This window comes from Podarcis muralis, chromosome 14 (genome assembly GCF_964188315.1).
Source record: "Podarcis muralis chromosome 14, rPodMur119.hap1.1, whole genome shotgun sequence".
NCBI classification, from domain to species: domain Eukaryota; kingdom Metazoa; phylum Chordata; class Lepidosauria; order Squamata; family Lacertidae; genus Podarcis; species Podarcis muralis.
Genome location: NC_135668.1, coordinates 39356606 through 39378218, shown reverse-complemented (window position 1 = coordinate 39378218; position 21613 = coordinate 39356606). Strand labels below are relative to the sequence as shown.

The 21613-nt window shown below is 45.1% G+C and overlaps 1 protein-coding gene across 8 annotated transcripts in view; it reads right to left on the bottom strand.

The window, feature by feature from the left end:
- The window catches only part of CRAMP1 (cramped chromatin regulator 1), a 43622-nt gene that overhangs the window by 11135 nt on the left and 10874 nt on the right, over nt 1–21613 (bottom strand). For 7 of the 8 annotated variants that reach the window (XM_028705468.2, XM_028705465.2, XM_028705463.2 and 4 more), the window contains exons 3-17: nt 20185–20378; nt 19195–19348; nt 17544–17627; nt 13821–13869; nt 12368–12453; nt 10819–10942; nt 10067–10148; nt 8198–9469; nt 6657–6831; nt 5492–5673; nt 4719–4793; nt 3907–3988; nt 3002–3106; nt 1304–1476; nt 26–106 (exon numbers count right to left, since the gene is read on the bottom strand). In XM_028705468.2, coding sequence (XP_028561301.2) covers nt 26–106; nt 1304–1476; nt 3002–3106; nt 3907–3988; nt 4719–4793; nt 5492–5673; nt 6657–6831; nt 8198–9469; nt 10067–10148; nt 10819–10942; nt 12368–12453; nt 13821–13869; nt 17544–17627; nt 19195–19348; nt 20185–20378 — 2918 coding nt within the window. The remainder of the gene's footprint in view (nt 1–25; nt 107–1303; nt 1477–3001; nt 3107–3906; nt 3989–4718; nt 4794–5491; nt 5674–6656; nt 6832–8197; nt 9470–10066; nt 10149–10818; nt 10943–12367; nt 12454–13820; nt 13870–17543; nt 17628–19194; nt 19349–20184; nt 20379–21613) is intronic. The other variant, XM_028705471.2, reaches the window with a different exon arrangement.

Sequence of the window (21613 nt, the reverse complement as noted above, 5' to 3'; positions counted from 1 at the left end):
GTCAATCGAAAAGCTTGTATTTTACCTGGAAGCCATCCGGGATTGCCTCCTGCTCAGAGCATGGTGGTAGGCCAAGAAATGGAACCTGACACTCGTTGCTTGAGCCCTGGAAAGTGCAACCAAGAATGACCAAATCAGACTTTCAGGGGATGGAGAATACATATTTAACAAGGGCAGGCTGTAATGTGCCTGTTCCACTGCTCTCATGGGGACTAGATTTATTCAGTTCCTGCCCCAGCAAAATCCACCTTGCCAAAGAAATCCAAATTCAGAATTTAGATTTGCTGAAACAGTTTTACGTATCATTTGTAACACGCTCGCCCCATGAGGATTTTCCTGCCAGAATTTTAGAACACGCTGGGAAAATCCAAGACACTGAATGGCATGGAAGGAGGGGAATGCATGGTTTGCAGGAGGGTTGGGGAACCTTTTTGGCTCCACGGGCCAAATCTGACAGGCACACAGGCCAGCCACTTATAACCTGATGTCAGGTGCTGCTGAACAAAGGAAGCGGTTTGCAAGCTCAACTGAGCAGGATAAGTGGAGTGAAATCCTCCTCAGTTTGACTTTGTGTTCCTGTTGGGAACAGGCACGTGCAGTTAACACAGGATTTAATCCAGCCCATCAGGTGACATCACGGCCATGAGCCCTAGTCAGTATGGTCAATGGTAAGGGATAATGGGAGCTGTAGTCCAACGTTATCCAGAGTGCTACAGGTTCCCCAAAGGGGCAACATGTTGTTGACTAGGAATGTACACAATGAAGGTAACTGTACGCTGCAGAGGACCCTAAGCTACTTGACAAATATTGTCCAGTTGAAAATGCCCTCTTTCTGAGGGTAATGAGAGTTTAGCTGCACATTCTTGGAGGAAACTTATTATCTTGAGCCATTTCATCCTTTCTTTACCCCTAAGGTTGAAGTTTTTTGTACTTCTGTTATATTTTATTGTTTCTATACCATTTATATGTTATGTTTTGTTTCACAAAATTTTGTGTACTGCTCATGCTTTTTGTTATTGTTAATGCTGAACAGTCTAGAAAATTACAGAATAAAGCAGTAAGAGGAGGGAGTGAAATGCTGAATTTCACACTTTGATTTTAAATAAGCACCAAACTCTTTGACTGCAGGTTCAAGGGAGGGAGAAAATAATAGACAAGCCATCACAGCCATGTTGGGTGACATCGCTGGGCTTTTGGCCATGTTAGTCTATCATGCACATTGCAAGGTTCTATCCAGCAGTAGCCTAGAATCAGTTCTACAAGAATTAAACCTTTGTAGGCCTTAACAGAAAAGAAAACTGACCGCAACGATGGAGCCTCCGTTGTGATGTGCCGCTGTTGAATCTTGCCCTGAAACCACCGTGGTCACTGCATCCGGTGACAGTGGGGATACGCCCGACAGGCCTTCAGTATCCAGAACAGGCAAAGGACTGCCAGGAATAATACCGGCACTTTGGGCCGCTAAGTCAATAGCACCTTTGAACAAAGAACAGAAAGCTAAGAGAAGTCTTCTTTCAGCAATCCACGAAGTCAAACTGCTGTCTTATACATGGGCAATAGGTCTTAACAGCTTTTCTGTAGGAGTTGATATGTGCCAAAGTTATTTTTAGTAGTTCTTTCTGACACTGAATTATTAATATAGATCACCAATTCAGCGCCTTTTATCTCAAATTTTCAGTTCAACATATAGGAGCAAAGATTTCAGTGTTCCCTTTGGTTTTCAACTTGATATATCTTGCAGGTAATTATGCCTTTGGTCTTATTAGTTCTGAGGTCTGTACTGGTATGAATTCCAGCAGCTTGAAAGGAGTGTTATTAAATTTAAAGGATACAATCTTATCCACTATCATCTAGGGAGGCATATCCTGTGAGAATGAATATGTATGTACTATATTCAATAACTATGTAGCACGCAAGGAAAGCAATCCGGTGGTACATTGTTGTGGGTGGTTGCTCTACAAAATCTGGAGCCATCATCCACACCTCTGCCATCTAAATGCCTCCTCAAACAAAAAAATCAGATGGCCCCATCTGCACTAGACATTTAAAGCAGTATTGTTCCACTTCCAATGGCTGTTCCACTTCTCCACAAAGAATCCTGGGAATGGCATTTGTTAAGGGAGTTGAGAGTTGTTAGGAGACCCCTATTCCCCTTCCAGGAGCTACAGTTCTCAAGAGTTCCCTGGAAAGACGGATTGGTTATTAAACCACTCTGTGAATTGTAGTTCTGTGAGAGGAATAGCAGTTGTGTGTATCCAACTTGGTTTTACTCAGAGTAAAAAGGTAAAGGTACCCCTGCCCGTATGGGCCAGTCTTGACAGACTCTAGGTTTGTGCGCTCATCTCACTCTAGAGGCCAGGAGCTGGCGCCGTCTGCAGACATTTCCGGGTCATGTGGCCAGTGTGACATTGCTGCTCTGGTGAGCCTGCACCAGAGCAGCACACGGAATGCCGTTTACCTTCCCGCTATAAAGCGGTACCTATTTATCTACTTGCACTTAAGGGTGCTTTCGAACTGCTAGGTGGGCAGGAGCTGGGACCGAAAGACGGGAGCTCACCCCGCCGCGGGGATTCAAACCGCCGCCCATGCGATCGGCAAGCCCTAGGCGCTGAGGATTTACCCACAGTGCCACCCGCGTCCCAGAGTAGACCCATGGAAATTAATGGACCCAAGTTAGCCATTTCCATTATTTTCAATGGGTCTAATCCAAGGAGAACTAGTACTGGATACAACCCAATGACCTGACTGCTAGAAGGTTATTGTTGCGGCTCAGCCTCTCAGGGCAAGGTACTCCTGCTTCTGCTAGATGAAAACATCTACGTTCTAGTTGAAAATCTCAACTTGTACTTATTGAGTGCAACAGGAAATCAGAGAAGGGGAGAGAAGACAAAATTCATGGATGTAAAATGATTAAGAGTAGTCGCTTCTGTCATTATAGCTACCATAACATTCCTGCTAAACCTGCCCTCCCCGAACCACCACCTTCCAAGGAGAAACCTACTGGACAGATGGTTGGTGGCTTGAGCTGGAAGGACCTTGGGAACAATGGGACGGGACACAGCTGCTTTCGTAAGTGAAGACTGGATCGGCCGAAAAGATCCCCTTCCTAAAAACGAAGTAAAAGCATGAATTTTTTTAAACGTGGGAAACATTGTCATAGACAGCCAAAGAGCTACGCCCCTCCTTATGGCCAGTTCTCATTCTCTCCCCAGTGGGACATACAGAAGACAGGACCATTTACTGCAAATGGCACCTACAATAATCATAGAATTGTAGCATTGGAAGAGATCCTGAGTCATAAAGTCCAACGCCCTGCAATGCAGGGAATCTCAACTGAAGCATCCATGACAAGTGGCCATCCAACTTCTGCTTAAAAACCTCCAGCAAAGGAGAGTCCACAACATGTCATGTCTACTGTCAAACCAAATCCAGCTTCCATTTCAATGTTTTTACTGACAATATTGTCCTTCTGCATGAGAGGAAGAACTCTGTGAAATTAAGTGGAACTATAGGCAAGAAATAGGAGGAACACAAGCTTCCACCCTCAAAATATTCAAGTCTTATGAACCTCTAATCTTTACACACTTCACAGAGGTGTTAATGGTGCAGAATTTGCTGAGAAACAGGATCCACAGATTTCCATGGGGCTTACTTCCCTGCAAGTGTGCTTGCTATTCTAGGTTCCTCAGAGAGGAGGTTGCATTCACATGCAGCAGCAAGTAAAATAGTGTCCTACCTCGCAGGGCTGTTGGGGTGGTAAAACACAGAAAGGGCTGTAAAATACTCCATGGATAGAAGGGTTCACTGGTAGGGAGGGAGGGGCTGAAACTAGTGGAAGAGTATTTCACTAGTCTTTCATAGAGTAAACTAAACACCCTGTTTGGAGTATGTACAGTTGAAGCTCACCTGTTGCAGAAGAGTTTGATAAGATGGAGAAGGAACAGACGTGCTGGGAGGAATTTCCAGATGGCCTGGGAAGCAGCGTTCTCTGAAAAAGGCAAGGCAAGACACCTTTAAAAAGAACAACTTAGGAAATGCAGCACTGGCAACTTACCATGAATGATCCTCTGCTGGTCATGCAGGCAACATTTTAGGATCCTAGACCATGTTTCCCTCTATCTCCTAGGTTGGGGTGGGGCTAGGACAGGTATCCTGGATAGCTCCCACATGACCACAGGGAAAAGCATCACATGGTACATTTATGATGCTTCAGGGGTGCTACCAACATTAATTTTTTCCATCACACACTAGACTCTGCCCACTTTTGCCTCTGGTCTCACTCACCACTGGCATGTAGTTTGTGCATGGCTGCCCAAAGGGGAATGGGGCTCTTGGGTAGGAAAAGGTTCCTCATTCTTGCACTAGAGGATGGTCAAAGACGCATGCCTTTACGATGTCAGAATCAAACACCAGCAATGAGCTCTGAGAAGATGCAGGTCTCTCACACTGACCCATCTGACATGATAAAGAAATGCCTTTCTCTGGTTTCCCAACATTTCCTTGCAAGTATTCACACGAGTCCCATTTGAAACACATACTGAAACAGCTAGCACTAGTTGAGAGTCTCTGGCAATGTTTGCACAATAAAAAGCAGACCATTGAATAGCAGGAAATAGTAGGAACTGTCCATGTGGATGGAGAGAAAAGGTCATATGAAAACTACTAGATGAAACTACCCGACATGCAAGAGATACATTTCAATTAGTCTTTCCTCTGACCTGTACTACCAGTGGTTTTCGCAGATGTCTGTTATGCAGTTTCCTCGGCTTTGGCAAGAAGAAATCAGATTGCATCTGAAGAGAAACAAAGGGAACTTGTAACACACATCATTTTGCTCATCAGGCATGAGCCTTGAGGCTTTGTTAGCCACCTAAAAAGTGCAGCCTAGATTGGCAGGGATACATTGTGTTAATGCACCTTCTCTTTACTCTTGAACACCTGCTTCCCCATGGCTCTCCACCCATCCTATGCAGGTAATCTAGGGAAGGGAAGTTCAGGTTGAAGGTGCCTGAACCAAAGGCAGCAGACAGTGCAGACCCTGTTGCTGCACATGAGGCAGGGCAGAACTCTAGGGTAGTGGGGGCTCCCCACACCAGAGGCAGCTCATTGAAAGCTGAATGCTTCTGCCTGTGGAGTATGTAGGAGGACTTGAGCATTTCAACCCCATTTATAAAGAAACAGTTAAGCAAGAGAGCACCATGGAATGGGTTAGTCCCCTTCTAGGCTGAAACCCGCGTTGTGTCCCTACAACCAAGCTTTTTACCAAACACAGATCAGCCTAACGCCAGGGCCTTCTAAAACAGATTAGGAAGATAAAGCATTTCCAAAATCGAAATGCTGTAGAACAGGGTGACTTGGTTTGTGGCATGGAATAAATTCTCTCTTGATCTGCAAGTTTTGGGGGCAGCTGTATTTATTCCTTATGAGCACCTTGATCACATCTGCACACCTTACAGTTCAACATAAAACGTAATAAATAAAGAAAACTTACACTGATTGTATCCAAGCGCTGCCGGAAGGTTAGCTCTGCTTCTTTACTTTGCAAGAAAAGCTTCCCGTGCCTGCTGTTGGGTGGGAGAGTTGTGGGAACAGCAAAGAGGCCACCATCTGCATCTGCACTCGTGGAACCTGAAGGACCAGCCACCAAGAGAGGTCCAGAGTGATTTCTCAAACCTGGTAGGGTCAATAAAAATACAAGCATTCATGGGAATTAGTCAAGTGCAATTTCCAATTAGAAATCTTTGAGGCAAAGAATTCTTCCACCAATCCACATTTGTTGTTAGGGAGGGTGAGCCAAATTAATCAGGAACTGAGTAGCCTTATCATGACGTTTCATGGAACAAACAGCTGAGGAATCACAGAACTACAGAGTTGGAAGGGACCGCCTGCGCAAAAACCCCACCACACTATTCCTACCTCATCTCTGAGATAAAATCAGTTGTCTTCCCTCAGAGTACAGACCTACAGCTCAATGGATACACAGGGGCTATTGGGATCCCTGTGGATCACATGCTTTTTTCCTGTTCAATAAAGCAGCACTGTATTATGAAAATCATGGGCCAGGTCACTGAGAAGAGCCCCTTTATAACTGATGGTTTAAAAGTGAAATATAAATAGACTGAAGCAGTATTATATAATGAAAATCATGGGTCCTAAGCTAGGGCCTTGTTAGGCTGGTAATCTGGCCTTGGCCAAATAGCCTCTATCTCCATCAACATCAGAAAAACAAATCAAGCAAGCACAGCTTCAAGTACAGACATTCTCAACTATATTCTGCAATTTTTCTGCAGAAAAATCCCCAGAAGCTTAACAAGGTTCCTCGAAAAAAAGATCAGTAAAAGAAGAGAAACTTCCCTGAAAGACAACTTGTCCAACTTTTCCAATATTCATCCATCACGAGCAGCAGCAGGGTATGGGGTCAGAATGCTTTCTATGTTTATGCAGGACAACAGCCAATCACACCCAAACCTGTACTCTGAGTGAAGTAAGCATGCAGCCTAGAACATTTCTGGAGTCCTCTGCAAACAGAGAGATTCTGTGACAGATGTGTCAGGACTCCATGGCAGACCAATGCTTTCCTGAATGGTAGAAATGCTGAAAACTAATACTTTGTCTTAGGGCTACACAGAACCAATTCATCTCAACAACTGACTCACCTGAGGAACTGGAGGTGATACTGGGGGGAAAGGTTTTCTTGTGAAGGGCAGGCTGATTGCGTGCACAGCCTGGACTCCGGGTGCTGACGGCAATAACCTTGCCAGGAGGGGTCAGAGCATGCTCCTCTTGAGTGGGCTTTATGGGAGATGTTGCAACAGAGTTCATTTCAGGGATCTGAAAAGAAAGAGAAAATGGTTGAATCCCAACAGCTGCATGCTGGAAGAAAGTGGGGGGAGGAGGAGGACGTTGCCATAGATATGGGTAGTGTGTCTATGCAAACCGGGGTGGGGAACATGTGGTCTTGCTGATGTTGTTGGATTCCAGCTCACATCAGCAAGGAGACAGCATGGCCCATGGTCAGGGATGATGGAAACTGCAATCCAGCAACATCAAAAAGACCCACCACTCCTTTTCACGTTATCCTACCTGTAAAATTTCTGGAAATTTTGAAACCATGGTCAAGAGGGTGGGAATCTTTTTCTCTTTTTTTGGTGGGGGGAGGAGACAGAAATTGTGGGGGAAACAGAGAAACAGGCAATGATTCTTTTTCACACTCTTTACAGATTGAAAACCACTTTGTTATTTTAGGAACATAAAATGTATCATGCATAATTTGGGTTGCCATAAAATTACCACTTTTGGTAATTAGAAGTACAGATTTTATGTAGACAGTAATTACAATTTAGATTTTTTTTGTAAAATTTGCTGCAAATGGAGCTAATTCTGCTGCACTATAAGCAACTTAGCATCTCTTGGGGTTTGTCAGTTTATGAGGAGCAGCAGCTAAGAAACAATAAAAACATAAGCAGCCATTAACATTATAGTAGAAAAAATTATGTATTCTGAAAATTTTATCTCCTCCAGTCTTGTGTCAAGCAAACACAAAGCACTCATTCTCATATTCTCTTTCATAGTCGTGCAGAGGACATTTCCCAGCACCCTATGGCTGCTGGAGGGCAATGGTAGAGGTCCCTCCAATGGAGGCTGCAGCACAGTGCAATGGAACTTCCAGTCCCTCCATGTCCCCTTGCTGAGGGACTTTTTTGCAGAATGTGGCCTGCTAGTCCCTTTGTTGGGCACAGAGCTGGGCTCCCTTTCCCAAGCTGTTAGCTGACCAGCAGCAGAGAGATACAGTGGGGTTGGAAGGGTGGATGTGGTCTCTTCCTTCTCTAAAGCACCCTGAAGGCAGTCAAAAGAGGAAACAGAACACCAGATGAGGGGCAGGCGGCCATATGAATCAGAGCTCCACAGAACTATGGGCACTACCACATTGGAAAGTACTCTAAAAACCACTCTTAATTTTTGCTATGAGGCTTAATGTCTATAAGCTACTCCCAAAAAGTAGCTGAAGAGCAGCAGTTACCCTGCTGTTCTCTATAAGGCAGAAATAAAAAACGGGAAGGTCTCTCCAGGGTGTACCCAAAGACCCCCTTATCCCTTGCCTTCTTCCTGAAGTTAACCCCTTTGTGCCTTTTTGAGGACCAAAAACTGTGCAAACTGGAAGACGGTGGTTCTTAGCATCAATGCAAATTATACTTACTGGTTTGGGGTTAACTTCAGTGGAGATGAGTTTTAAGAGGCAGTTGAGGAGTTTCTGTTTGTGACAGGTGGCTGATGGAGAAACAGATTTAGGTTCAGGCATCTGCTCCCCAGGATCCTGGGTTTCCGGCCCCAAGACAGACAGCCAATCGTACTCTAGCTGTAGCTTGTTCGGTTTGCCCATCATGAGGTAGACTTCAGCCAAGGTAAGGCTCTCAGAGGTCCGCAGGCTCCATCCCTCCTCTCTGACCTGTTGCACAAGGCGGCTAGGGTCATCCTTGAGAGACTTTGCGGCCAATTGTCCCTGAGGTGGTGGCGGCGGCGGCAGTGAGGTGCTGGGCTTCTCCTGAGAGTCCTCCATTACTACGTCCGATAGCTCCTTAGCACACATTTCCGTTTGTGGTCCGCAGCACTGGAGGGCTTGAGTTTCAGTTCTGGATGGGCCGCAGCTGGGCAATGCCACCCCACCTCTTGCCAGCTGTGCAGGACTGAGACTGCCAGCCTCTGTGCTCCCAGACGAGAGCCTCCCAGGAGGGGAGTGCCCTGCCAAGGCAATATCTTTCCCATTCAGTCTATCTGTGCAAAGACACTTCTCTGGGACAATAAGGTCCTGGCAAGATTTCATGTACCGAGGAAATGGGTCAAGCAGAGAGAGCTCCTCCAAATCAGGGGGGATGCTGCCGCAGTCACAGTTCGCGCTGCCAGAAGATGACCCAGACACCAGTGCAACGGCTGGTGCCTCTCTACCCTCAGCACAATGGGTTGTGGGAACCGGCTTTTCAAGACTCCCACTCAGATCTTGAAGCCCGGACAGTGGCTTATCAAGACTATGTGCAACACTGAGACACAGGGATGCTCCTTCGGTAAGCCCAGCCTCTGAGGAGCAGTCCTCAGCGTTTGCAGTTGCCTCAAATGTGGACTGAGTGTTTCTACTTGCTTCTGTAGTGCTCTCGGCCCTGGTCCCACCCTTGCCTTCTGTTCCCCGAGGGTATTTCACTTGCCCTCTGGCTGTCCCCTGACCGCTCTGTATGCCTAGAATTTGGGCAGGCGGCAGCAAGAGGGAGTCTTTTGTATTCTGCTTGCATCGGCCGGATTCCTGCCAATGCACTGTACAGAAAGCTTTGGAGTGTACAACCCTGGCAACCCCAGGGAGGGGTGTAAGCGTACAGTTCTCTCCTGGGAAGAGATGGAGCATCACTTTCTCTTCCGAATAGCTGCCACTTGCTTCAGGATCCCTGGAGTCTTGTAGTTGCCTTTCTGCTAGTGTTTTACGCTAAATACAGGCCATTAAGGAACACAGCAACACTTAAAAGAGGAGAGACATTCTCTCTACAGTCCACACACCCACAGACCCAAGTGGGAAAGAAATATTTTATAACATAGGCAGGAAACCTTTTTCAGCTAAAGGGCCACATTCCCCTATGGATGACATTCTAGGGGCTGCATGCCAGTGCAGGGTGGGGCCAGAGGACAAAAGCAAGCATAACAAGAAATGTGTGATACAGTAGTCTACATTCTATTCACAGAAAGCCCTGAGATTTCTCCCCAACACACATACACCAGCCCCACACCTCTCCATCCACCATCTAGGTAAGTAGGAAGCATTGTCAATGTTCAGTGATACATTCCAGCCAGACAAGAGTGCTTAGGAAGGGTGCGGAGCAGGGGTGGTGAGGGGCATGACCTGGGGAAGTCTCCTACCAATAGAGGGTCTCAAGGGCCTGGGATCCTGCACCCTGTCTCATAAATACAGTAAGGGTCTAATGAAGAGTAATGGCTTTCAAGAACTCGAAGGCTAGTTATGTCGAGCGCTGTCCCCAGAACACAAAATCAAAAGGCAAAACAAATTTCTGAGCAAGAAAAAGGATACAATGCGCACCTCATGGAGAGCCCATTTCTGTTTCAGGAACTCAATGAGGCTAGATACCTTACGATGCAACTCTACAATCATCCTGGCAAGCCATGGAAGACAAAAAACACACAGAGGAGTCAGCAAATGATGCCCCACGAACACTGTAGTATAGAAGTCACAGTACAAGCTAAGTAAAGCACAGACTCCCTCTCTCTGCAGGTGGGCATGTACTCCCTAATTTCCCATTCATTGGAGCAAGGGGGAAAGAATACCAGCTGCATTCCCACCACAGCTAACGGTTAACTATGAATGTACAGATGCCCCCCACTTTTCTCCTTTCCTACTGTGAGAACATCAAGCCACCATTCCTGGCTTAGTGTTATGTCCGAATTGGGGATCATGGTTTGCTTTGCTCCAAACAATCCTTGATGAGGCTAGACAGGTTTTGTTCCTAGTGTTGGTGTGTCTGGAGCAAAAGTAACTATGATCCCCAGGTTCACATGCAATGCAGTGCCAGGTATCGTGATAGGGGAGGAGCAAAGCAGAAGTGATCTCCACATTCACCATAAACCATTCTATGGTTTGCTGTGATGTGCAAAGGCAGGCTCTATTCGCATTAATGAACAAGTCATCGTATACAAAACAGTAACAGGTATCCAGGAGATGGAGTCACTTGTTTGCTAGCAGTGGCTAAAGTAGTCTATAGGTTGTGCCAATGATATTCAAAATTCAGCTCTCAAGCTTTAGTTATGCACAACACACACACAAACCTGAGACGTGGATTCTGGGCCAGGCTCTGCACACGGGCCCATGCATGATTATTCCGTGGCTGCAGCTCCACGGGGACCTTCAGTGGAAGACGCACTGGCTTCTGATCCTCCTCATCACTGATGCCTGAGGGAAGAAGCAGTGAAAATTCCTGAATTATTCCCACAAATAAGAGGTGGCTATCCTATCACCTGACATTCACCAGAGAGCATAGGAAATTATCCGTAAGAGTATTCTTGGGATGAGTGGGAGTGGGGAGATGATTTTCTAACAGAAACACTAATAATAAAAAAAGGGTTTTAGTCGTACATGAACTAAAACTGAATAATTAGTCAGAGAAAACCTTTGACCCTTTCATCCATGACCCAAGAAATGTTTCTGCCATGACATCAAGCAGTGCATCAATACAATTCTACCATCTTCTCAACATGCCTGTGGAGAGCTCACTGAAACACAACAATACTTCTTAACGCCACAGGAAGAAGAATTCTGCTTGGGCTGCCACTCCATATGCCTGGAACACTGGGTTAGTTTTTCACGTAAGGTGCTTCTGCTGTCGCACCCACGCTGAAGTTATCAGCAAAATATACTGCACAATCTGAGCTGTACAGAGTGTGAGGCCACCCACAGCCTCAGAAACAATACTGGCATCATAATTAAGAAGGCAGACAAAGGAGTGGTCGTTATCATCAACAAAATGGACTACATAAAGGAGGCTGAGAAACATCGATACCATGTTTTACACAATGGAGTTTTATTAGATGTATTAATAAAGTCACTTTCCTAAACAATTCTATTGTCACCGAAGACCAGTTTGTATAACCAAACTGGCATTTGTGGATCCAGATGCAAAAACAAATGCAGGATTCCTCACAAAGCTCAAAGCCCATTTATTTGTTGTCACCTCTCAAGCCACTTATGAAAGCATAAGTGTATGTAGAAACTAGGAATCACACCCTTCTCACACCTCAAGGAGTCACACGACCCCTAGAGCATGCACCAAACCCTCCATGGGTCCACTCAAGCCACAATTATTGAATTTATATACCACACTTTATCCAGAGGTCTCAGGGCAGTTCAATACACATTTTGCTTTGTGAATTGACCTGGAGAGATAGTTGGATCTCTCCAGTGTCCTAAACTCCCATTGTTCTAGGTGCATTTTGTGACAGGGAATTTCATTAGCGCAAGCAGTTTCTGAGCTCTGGGCGCAGTATTGCGCCTAAGATTTCCGGTTAAAACTTCTACCTCCTCACTTCCAGCTACTCTCTGAAGACTGGAGAAGAGACCCTCTTAACACTCTTACAGGGGTGGGCAGGAGAAGAACTAGACCATGTGAAAAATGAGCATAATATTTTAGCTGCAGTTCATTCATTTTCAGCTTTGTATTCTTGTTATAAAAAAGTGTGCCTAGACATTCCGTTGTTGTGCCCATAACCTAGGTTTAAGTTGCCATTTAGCTACTAGCCTTTACATATCAGTTTCTAACACTGGGTCTCTCCCTTGGTGATCTGTTTCAACCCTCTTTCTCTCCCAGAGCCTCTTACATACCATCTGGATCACAGAGTTTCTTCAGAGCCCTGCACATTGGGGCTTTGATGCGAAGATTCCTCCCTTTGTAGCGTACAGTTGTAGCCCTAGAAATGTTAAAAGAATGGGACAATTGAGGGCACCAGAAGCATGCATGGCAACTCTGAATGTGACTTGAATACTTGTTTCTGGGAGATTTACTAAGGAATCACACTATCCGTGGTTTTGAAGCCACAGAAAACGCCACAGTAACCTACAGAGCACTGTAGTCAGTGCTATTATTTTTCTGCACCTTGTCACCAATTACCAGGGTCCACTAATCTGATTCAGCATATTGGGACACTGTGAAACCCATATGGCATCTGTGCTGATCCTTCAGAAAACATAATTAGCGCTTGCAGAGAGTACTCTTTCAAATGCCATGCAGAACAATGTTGCAACATGGCGAGCAGCAGAAATAGAAGCTGTACTTCATGCTGCATCCAACTAAGGGTGTGGGTGGGAGATTCAACTCGCTACAGATGGAGAGATCCAGCCACGTGAGCTTTCTTTTACTGTGATGTCTTGTTCTTAGCACAGTATGGTTGCTTGGGGGCTATTCTTCTCCTGCTGTTTGTAGAGAATGAAGGCTGCACTATTAACAATCTGAGCAAGAAAAATTGCCTATACGTATCAGAGTGAGAAGGACAGGCAAAGAAATCACCACCAGTCTACTCCAGCTAGACTGCCTCCTCACTACCACTGGGCTAACTACCATCAACTGCCCCTGGGGAAAGATCCCAGGAGGAGAGGGAAGAAGGCAGACAATGCCACGAACCCAATCCTGCTCCAGCTGAATTGCCCTCGCCAATAAGGATATCTACCACCTGCTGCTCTGTGAGAAAGACCCCAATAACTTGTAATGTGTCTATCTAGTGTGTGTGTGTGCTTTAAATCTTCAATTATGTTAAAGCACCTTTGAAGGACTTATAACTTTTCTTTCAGGATACAAGAGAATGTAATGCTTTTATTGTTCTTCATTAAGTGAAAATGGCATCTTACGTTTAGCATAGTGATTTCTTCTGAACTGTAGTTTCAGAAGGTCAAAGCAACAGCAGCAAACTCTTTAAAACTAGTCAGTTCTCCCTGCTCTTATAAAGCAATTTTATAACACACCTAAAGTAGTAAAATCATTTCCTTTGAGCAGTGGAGAACTTGTAGTCCTCCAGATGCTGCTGGTCTACAATTTCCATCATTCTCAAACATTATTCTTTCTGGCTAAGGCTGATGTGAGTTGGAGTCAAACAACATTGGGAGGACCACGGAGTCCCCATCGCTGCCTTAGAGCTCTGGGATGGAATAATAACAGCATCTGTGTGCATCGTGCTTTTCAGGCCGGACATGTTCAGAGTAGCTTCACAACCTGAGATAATAATGCACCTCAAAATCTAGACATTGTACAGTGATAATGCTAAAAAGCAAAGAAAAAACATACCCAACTTGAATAAGCTCATTGAGTTTAGCTGCATTTTTGTCATCCATACCTTTAAGTGCAAAACAAAAACAGATCAAGCAGGTCATTTTGACTAACATCTAACAAAGAGGTTTGAAGCTATTCTAAAGAATGTATACACACACATACATGTACATCAAAACAGTAAAAAAAATTTTTTTTAGAACTACAAACATAATATTCCTACCATCCCACAGAGCTCTGAAAAAAACATGAATCCATGACTCTTTGAATAAGAATTCATTTTTTAAAAAGCATTTCCTCTTCTGAAAGTGAGAGGAAGGTGTTCTGAAAGGAGGAGTAATGATTAGCAGGAGAAAGGGGAAATGGTGGGTTGATATATGCATAAAGGTTAAAGGAAAGAGTTGGAGACTGGAAGGGAGACAGAAGGGGATCACATGGGATAAAGTGTCAGGCATTTACCAATACAGAAGCTATAATTTCCCCCGTGAGGCTGGCTCCACTTGCTGTGTTTGGACACGAGCCATGGTTTACTGTGACAGGAAGAAGCCTAGGTTTCTGCACTCTTAACACCTCCTTTAGTATAGCTGTCATGAGAATAGATGCTTTTGCTCCCAATTTCAATTAACCAGTTACGTGTCATGACTGAGCCTTAAAGCAGTGTTTCCCAACCTTTTTTGGGCAAAGGCACACTTGTTTCATGAAAAAAATCTCGAGGCACACCACCATGCCAGATGGGGAAAGGTCACTTTTTACTTATGTAAAAAAAAAATAAAAAAATAGTAACTTCCAACGAATTCTGTAGGTCTTGTTTCTGAATCATTAAAGCTGCATTTGGGAAGGATTCGTAAGGGCGCACAGCAACTCAGTCCCACCAACTCCACAGCAGGGTTCTCAGGTTCAGTGAAGGGCTCCCTCAGGGGGGCACATATATACACCTGGGCTCCCGAAAAGCTACCGCAAGAGCCCTTCAGGAGTTCACATAGCGCAGGCCTGAAGGCTGCAGCTTCCCACTTAGCATCCCGCCAGAGGAGGAAACCTCAAGTGGTCGACCTGTTTTTTCCCCCTCCCGCCTCCCTTTTGGAGCGCAGAGTTTTGAAGGCCGGCATCAACTCCGTTTTCCCGGATACTTCCCGCTCGAACCGAGGGCTGGGTGAAGCAAGGGCGGCGCTGCGCGTTTTACCTCCACGGCGCAGGGGCTCTGGCTCGCCTTCAGCCACCGCACGACAGCGCTGGCTGCCACTTCGTCCTGCAGCAACAGCTCCAAAACAGCCGCCATGCCCACCTCTCTCCTCCTCTGGCACTACCGCGCGGGCGAGCCTCCGGGGCGGGCGCACAAGGAGCGTGGGCGCCACCCCTCGACGCCGTCCCAAAAGCCGCCAAAAAGCCCTAAAAAAAGAGGAGCAGCAAAAAAAAAAAACACCACACACGGGGGGCGTGTTCTAATTCGCTTCTAACTCTGGGTTAGAGCGCAGCACGTGGAGGATGGGTGGGGAAAGAGAGAGGAGGCGCACTGATAGAACGCCAGGCACGGGGGCCGCCAGGGAGAGCCAGCGCGCCCCCCACCCCGGACGCTCGCGGCCACCGCCGTCCCTCCCTCCCAGGGAAGGCGGGATTAGAGCAAGCGCCCGGGCAGCAAGAAGCGCGCGCGCGCGCCGGCCCTGCCCTGGATCCCTCAGAAGCGCCAGTCTCTGGGAAAGTGGGCGTGGCTTCAGAACTCTCAGGCAGCAGCGCCCGCCGCCCGGCAAGGCTTCCCATTGGGAGGCGCGAATGCTTTAGTGGACGGGGATTGGCGCAAATATAGGCAGGGCGGGCTGAGAGGAGGAGCCGCCGCCGAGGAGCAGCGGCACCAGCAGCGTTTCCTCTCCCCTCTCCCCTCCCGTGTCAACAAGCGGGGCGCCTGCGCCGGGGGTTTGCGCGTCAGGCAGGCAGCCAGGCAGGCAGACGGCGAGAGCCCCGCGCTGGGCGGCCTCTCCTCGCCGCCGCCGCCCCGCCTCTCGCCGCCCGACTCGCCCGCCTCCCTCCCACGGCACACCAGGCAACGTCTGGCGGCACACTAGTGTGCCGCGGAACACCGGTTGGGAAACACTGCCTTAAAGAGTCGTTATTTTTAACTAAAGTTTTGATTAAAGAAGCCAGCTTTACAAACCATGGTTAAGATTAACCACGGGTTGTTGGGATGACATGACAATCTGTGGTTAATCAAAAAAGATAGAAAAAGCTGATCTCCTTGTAGCCGTGCCAAAGGAAGGGGGTAGAAGAGCCTGACGCTCACCTAGACATGTTCCATGATTTATTATGTCATCTGAACAAAGCCAGTATGCAAAAGCAACTGTCTTATGTGCACCAAATCCGTTACCAAGGCAGCACAGTATTATGGAAAGCTTGCAGCCTTTACAAGTCTTGTTGCAGGAGAGCCTGCTGACAAAATGTGAATACTTATGAAAGAAAGAAACTGGGAGTTCAGAAAGTCACTGAGCAGGAGACACCAAAGAAACGGTGTGTGCTAGAGGAAGGATTGTTCTCTGCTGTAAGAGAAATGCACACTTTTTATTGCTTTGCTCTGAATATACACCTTTAGATGGATGGCTTGGGCTAAGGGATGAATGCAAGCTTATTACAGTATTCTGAACACACAAGAGGATGTGTGTGTGTATTGAAATCTGTGTGGTGCAGTCGTTATGGTGCTGGATTAGTATTGGGGAAAGCCAGGTTCAAACCCTCATACAGTCATGAAACTCAGTAGGTGATCTTCGGTCAGGCACTACTTTTAGGCTAGCCTAGCTCATCGGCTAGGCAATGAGGATAAAATGAAGGTGGAGAAAGCCAGTACATGGAAGAGAACGATATACAAGCAACTCCCTATTTATGTGCATTCAAGGCACGTGCGACGGCGCACGCACGCATTCCTGCAAACCCAGAAGTGGCACGAAAAGGGGCAAAAACGGCCCTAAGAAGAGCACAAATACAGCAAAAATGGAGCGAAAACAGCATCTAGCAATTCCCACAAGCCTTTGCAAGTGCAATCCCAGGGAGCCTTTGCACCGACCTTTGAGGCCTGTGGAGAGTTTGAGTCCAACAATAACAGGAGGGCCACACATTTCCCACCACTGATTTAACTTTTGATTTGTCCAAAGTAAACTTCATTACCTAAAAGGTTAAACAAGGCAATGATTTTAGCTTCTATGATACGCCAGTTAAGTATGGCCAGAGTATATAGAAAAATCGAATAAAAAACAAAAAATTGTATAGCCTAGACAAAATTATAGTCTGTTGCTGACAGAGCTAAAACCAAAATGGGATGCTCAGAAGGTATTTCATTTTTATATCCCAAATCTGAAGACAGACATCACCCCAGGTTTTCGATTTTGAAGGAAGCTGTGTCGTATATACATGTCATTCATTATCTTTCTGTTATGCAGGGACAAGAAGATCTCTCACTGTATGTGAATTACACCCAGAAAACAACAGAAGCTTCCTTCTGTATTTTCTTTTTGTGTCCTTGTATATTTTATGTTTTACTGTTTTGTACTCTGCATGAAAGAGCAAACTAAAAGATTATGCTCAGAAATCTCCCTCTGAAGCAGTATTGACACACAGAAAAATACTCGAAGAAAGCTATAATGAAAAATAAGGGCACCAGAAACATCCGGGGAGGAGAGTTGGAAAGGAGTCTTCCATGGCAGCACAGAAAAAAACCCAAACACTTTCTAATTTCATGGCACTAAAATGTTGTGTACTTACAGCCCCCAATCTTCTTCCTTAGCTCCCCATAACAAATTAAGCCATAGAGCTCCAGGGAGGATTTTTTCAGCCCTTGAGAAAACACTGCAAAGAAAGAAAACCACAGGTGTTAAGGGAAAAGAAAAACACTATTCACTTACGAGAATGATTAAGCCAGCAGATACTAAACACTCCCTTATCTAAGAATTCTTAGGTCCTGAGACAAACTAAATATATACAAAAGTTAACTGGTATAATTGGTATACAGCAACAAGTGTGCTGTAATGTAAAGATCCTATTTATTTTGCAGCTGGATTTTAGGACGGAATGTGCTAACGAACAGATATCACCTCTTCCAGTATTTTAACGACCTGGGCAAAAACCAACTTAAAAGGGCCGTCATAATTACTAGTCTATTCTAGTACCAGATTTCACATTTGAAATCACAGGTTAATGGGAATGATGTCTCCAAAATATTCATATTTTATACACATACAACTCTCTCTCTCTCTCTCTCTCTCTCTCTCTCTCTCTCACACACACACACACACACACACACACTCCTCAAATCCCAGTAGTTCATGATTTGTGTATTCAAGGTGGATTCAGTGCTCAAAAATTGGGTATATCCAGCAAGTTGGCCTCTATGAAGGAGGTTAGGGCAAAATGGTACAATGGCAGGGCTTTTACTATTTTAGCCCACAGACCAGGCTATACACTTCTCATTCAAGGTCTGCCATTAGTCATCCTGGTGCAGACTGTTGAAGGACTAGGCTATTTTAGTGTGTTTTGCTGATTTTTTTCTGATGTTCCAATTTATTGTAAATGCCTTACATTTATAGAAAAAAAGGAAGTGCAATGTCATTTTAATGAAACATACTGCCACAGTGCTGGCACTTCCCATACAGCTGAAAACTTCCCTAACGTGTTGGTGGTCTTAGGGCAGCTTTGTCAACCTTGTGCCTTCCAGATGTTTCCAGTCTGATGTGAGCATGGATCTGATGTAATCCAAAACATCTGGAGGGCACCAAGTTGATGAAAGCTGTCATAGTGCATGCCTGCCTCCCTCAATTTCAGTCTAACACTTCAGTGCAAAACCTCAAGTGTAATAAGGAGCCCTGGAAAAGGGGTGGGGAGCACCATGCTGCCCAGCTTTAATGCAGGGAAGGGAAAACTGTGTCCCTCCAGATCCTTCTGGACTACAACTCCCATAATCCCTGGCAAATGGCTAATGGGAGCCGAGTCTACAGGTTCCCCAGCCTTTACTGATTTACTCCACCTCTGCAGGACTGTGGTGCCTGTAGGACTCCTGGTCTGCAACATCCAGCCCACTATAGGGATATGAAGATGCTATGTGTCACACAATAATTTGATACACTGAATCCAAGCAGAGTCCCCCTGCTCAAACATTTATTCAAGAACATTTCATTAATTTTATATTCCACCTTTCTTTCAGCATGGAACTTGAGGTAATGTTCATGGGATCCCCGGCTAGTCTCCCCTCTAGGCACTAACCAGGATGAAACCTCCTCAGCTTCAGCATGAAAACCATGCATAGGTACATAACCTTAGCGGGTTCCCCCCACCCTCCCCAATTCTACAAGTTGTTTATAGACAATATAGTACAGTCTGGTTGTATCAACCGCAGAACCAAACCTAACAGTATGCTCACCATTATCAAAGTCAATGTATTTGGAAATCTTGTGCCAGGTGCGGTAGTAGAAGTGCCGAACCTGTTCCTTGTTCTTCACCATGTTTGCTGGCTTGCTTTTCTTCTTATACTTCAGGGCAATGTTGTTCTGAATTGCTTCAAAATCTTTTCCGTGCTGAAAAAGCAAATATACCAATACTTTCCTACAGAATGTAAAAATCGGGCAACTAGCCGTCCAAATTATTATTCCGTTTGTTGCAGATGATTTATCAGAGATGTGTGGATTTCACAGTTACAGACACACCCACTAGGCAATCTGCAGAAGCTAACAGATTATGAAAGCATTTTTACAAAAGTGTCCAATATACTGGGATCTGCAGTTAGGGATGCTAGGAATGATAGCTCGGGGCGGGGGAGTCACATGCTTTAAATGTGCATTGGATGAGCTTTAAATGCATGTTCTAGATCTTCTCTATCATGGTCCAATGACCTTTCCCAGAATAAGCATTTGAAGATATAGACAACACCATAGACGCATGGGTATAAGGTACACAGAGAGACTGGGATATTGGCTTAAAAGGAGAATAATAGTTTCAAGTAACTTGGGGGAAAATTATTTATACTATCCTCAGTAAAAAAACCAACAACAACTAAAAGCTATTTCACTGCCTGGATGTCAATCCTTATGTAGCCAAAATAGCACACAAGAGGATAAGAAGACTAGGGAAAACTACTAGGTTCATGGAAGATACCCCCACCCAATGGGAACTGAACATGCTAAGTAGCCACAGAATGCTAAGTGTCTGCTTTGGGAGGGGAATATGGTAAACAGGGTGAGGAATAAAATAGAGTAGTTTAGAATTCGGCAGGGCTGGAACCCCAAACAGGAGAAGAACCCGTGGTAATATTGAGAGCCCTGCTTGTTTTGACATAGCACTCAAGTATTCAACCTTTGAATGATACATAGCATCCAGTTTTGATCTTCGAAACACATCGCTTGAGGACACCCACCTCATAGAGGCCTTCAAAGAAAGTATTCTTATCCTCGGTGCTCCATGATTCCCACTGACGTCTAACCTTCTTGCCTTCTTCCTTTTCTCCCGCTGATGAGCCCAGGTTTCTTGCAGTAGATTTTGAGCTACCAGCTGGGGTGCTGGAAGAGATTCCTGATGAATTGCCAGAGGAAGTCCCGCCATTATCTGCACCTGTAGTAAATAAGACCACCACAACACACATTCTCAGTTAAAGGAGACACCATGTAATTCACAAGCAACACTTCGTAGCACTGCAGAATTAATGAAAATTTGAGAGTTTCAAAAACCAATGATTGAAAAGCAAGAGTATAAATCTTTTTTAAAAAAAGAATTATTTTTACAACTACAGAATTTTTGTGTTCAGTTTCATTCTGTTAAAAATATATATTAATTTTTTAAAAAAACGTTCATAGAATTGTAAGGAACCCCAAGGGTCTTCTATTGTTGACTAAGTCAATTGCTGACTAAGGCTGCAATCCTAACCCCACTTACCTGGGATTCAATAGGACGCACTGTGCAATCCTAACCATATCTACTCATAAGACACTACAAATTATGGTACATTTTGAAGTGGAAACCTTTGTTATTTACCCCATAATTATATTCCTGCAAATTCCTGTATTTTCTATCTCATAAAGGTAAGAAATTATGTAGATTCCAAATGTTACTATGAAGGAATTCAGGAAAAGTGATGGCTGGTTAATGGGCTGGGATAACAAAACTGAGTAAGGAGGTTGAAATGCATTAAGCCCATTTCTAGCACTCTTAAAGCAACAGACCTTTCTAAAGAGGGAACTCTCATGCATCCTCCCTTTGGGCATGTACAAATCCCCCTACTAGAAAGGTACTTTCTCACCAAAATGTTCAGTTTCCAAAGCTACAAGGGATGTTGGGGAGGAAAGTGCTAGCAAGTTTCACAGAGCCTTCTCTGTGGTGGAGCCCAGTATGTTGAATGCGCTCCTCTTACAGGCAAGACAATCAGCAACATTGTTGTCATTTGGGTGCCAAACACCTGTTTACTCATTTTAGGTCTGAAAGGGTGACTGTTTTAGCTGCCTCTGTTTTTTGGGTTTTTTAAAGCATGCTGTTTTATAGAAAGAGATATTTATAATTTATCAGTATCAATGAAGGGTGGGTAACAATGTTTTTAAATAAAATAAAAAATAAGTAAATGCATGCAATGGCAGATTGGCTGTAGGCCCAATGCCACTTCTCTTTGGCATTACTGTGGCATGCAAGATGCATTGAATGTGATGTCCAAGGAGGGTGGGGCTCTCAAAAGAGTAGACTTGCCCACTTCTGGTAGAAGTCTCCATCTACATGTCACAATGCAGTGGCATCCTAAGGGAAGCCACCACTGGACCAGAATTACAGCTTCGCCAGAGAAGTTTCTTGGTCACAAGAGG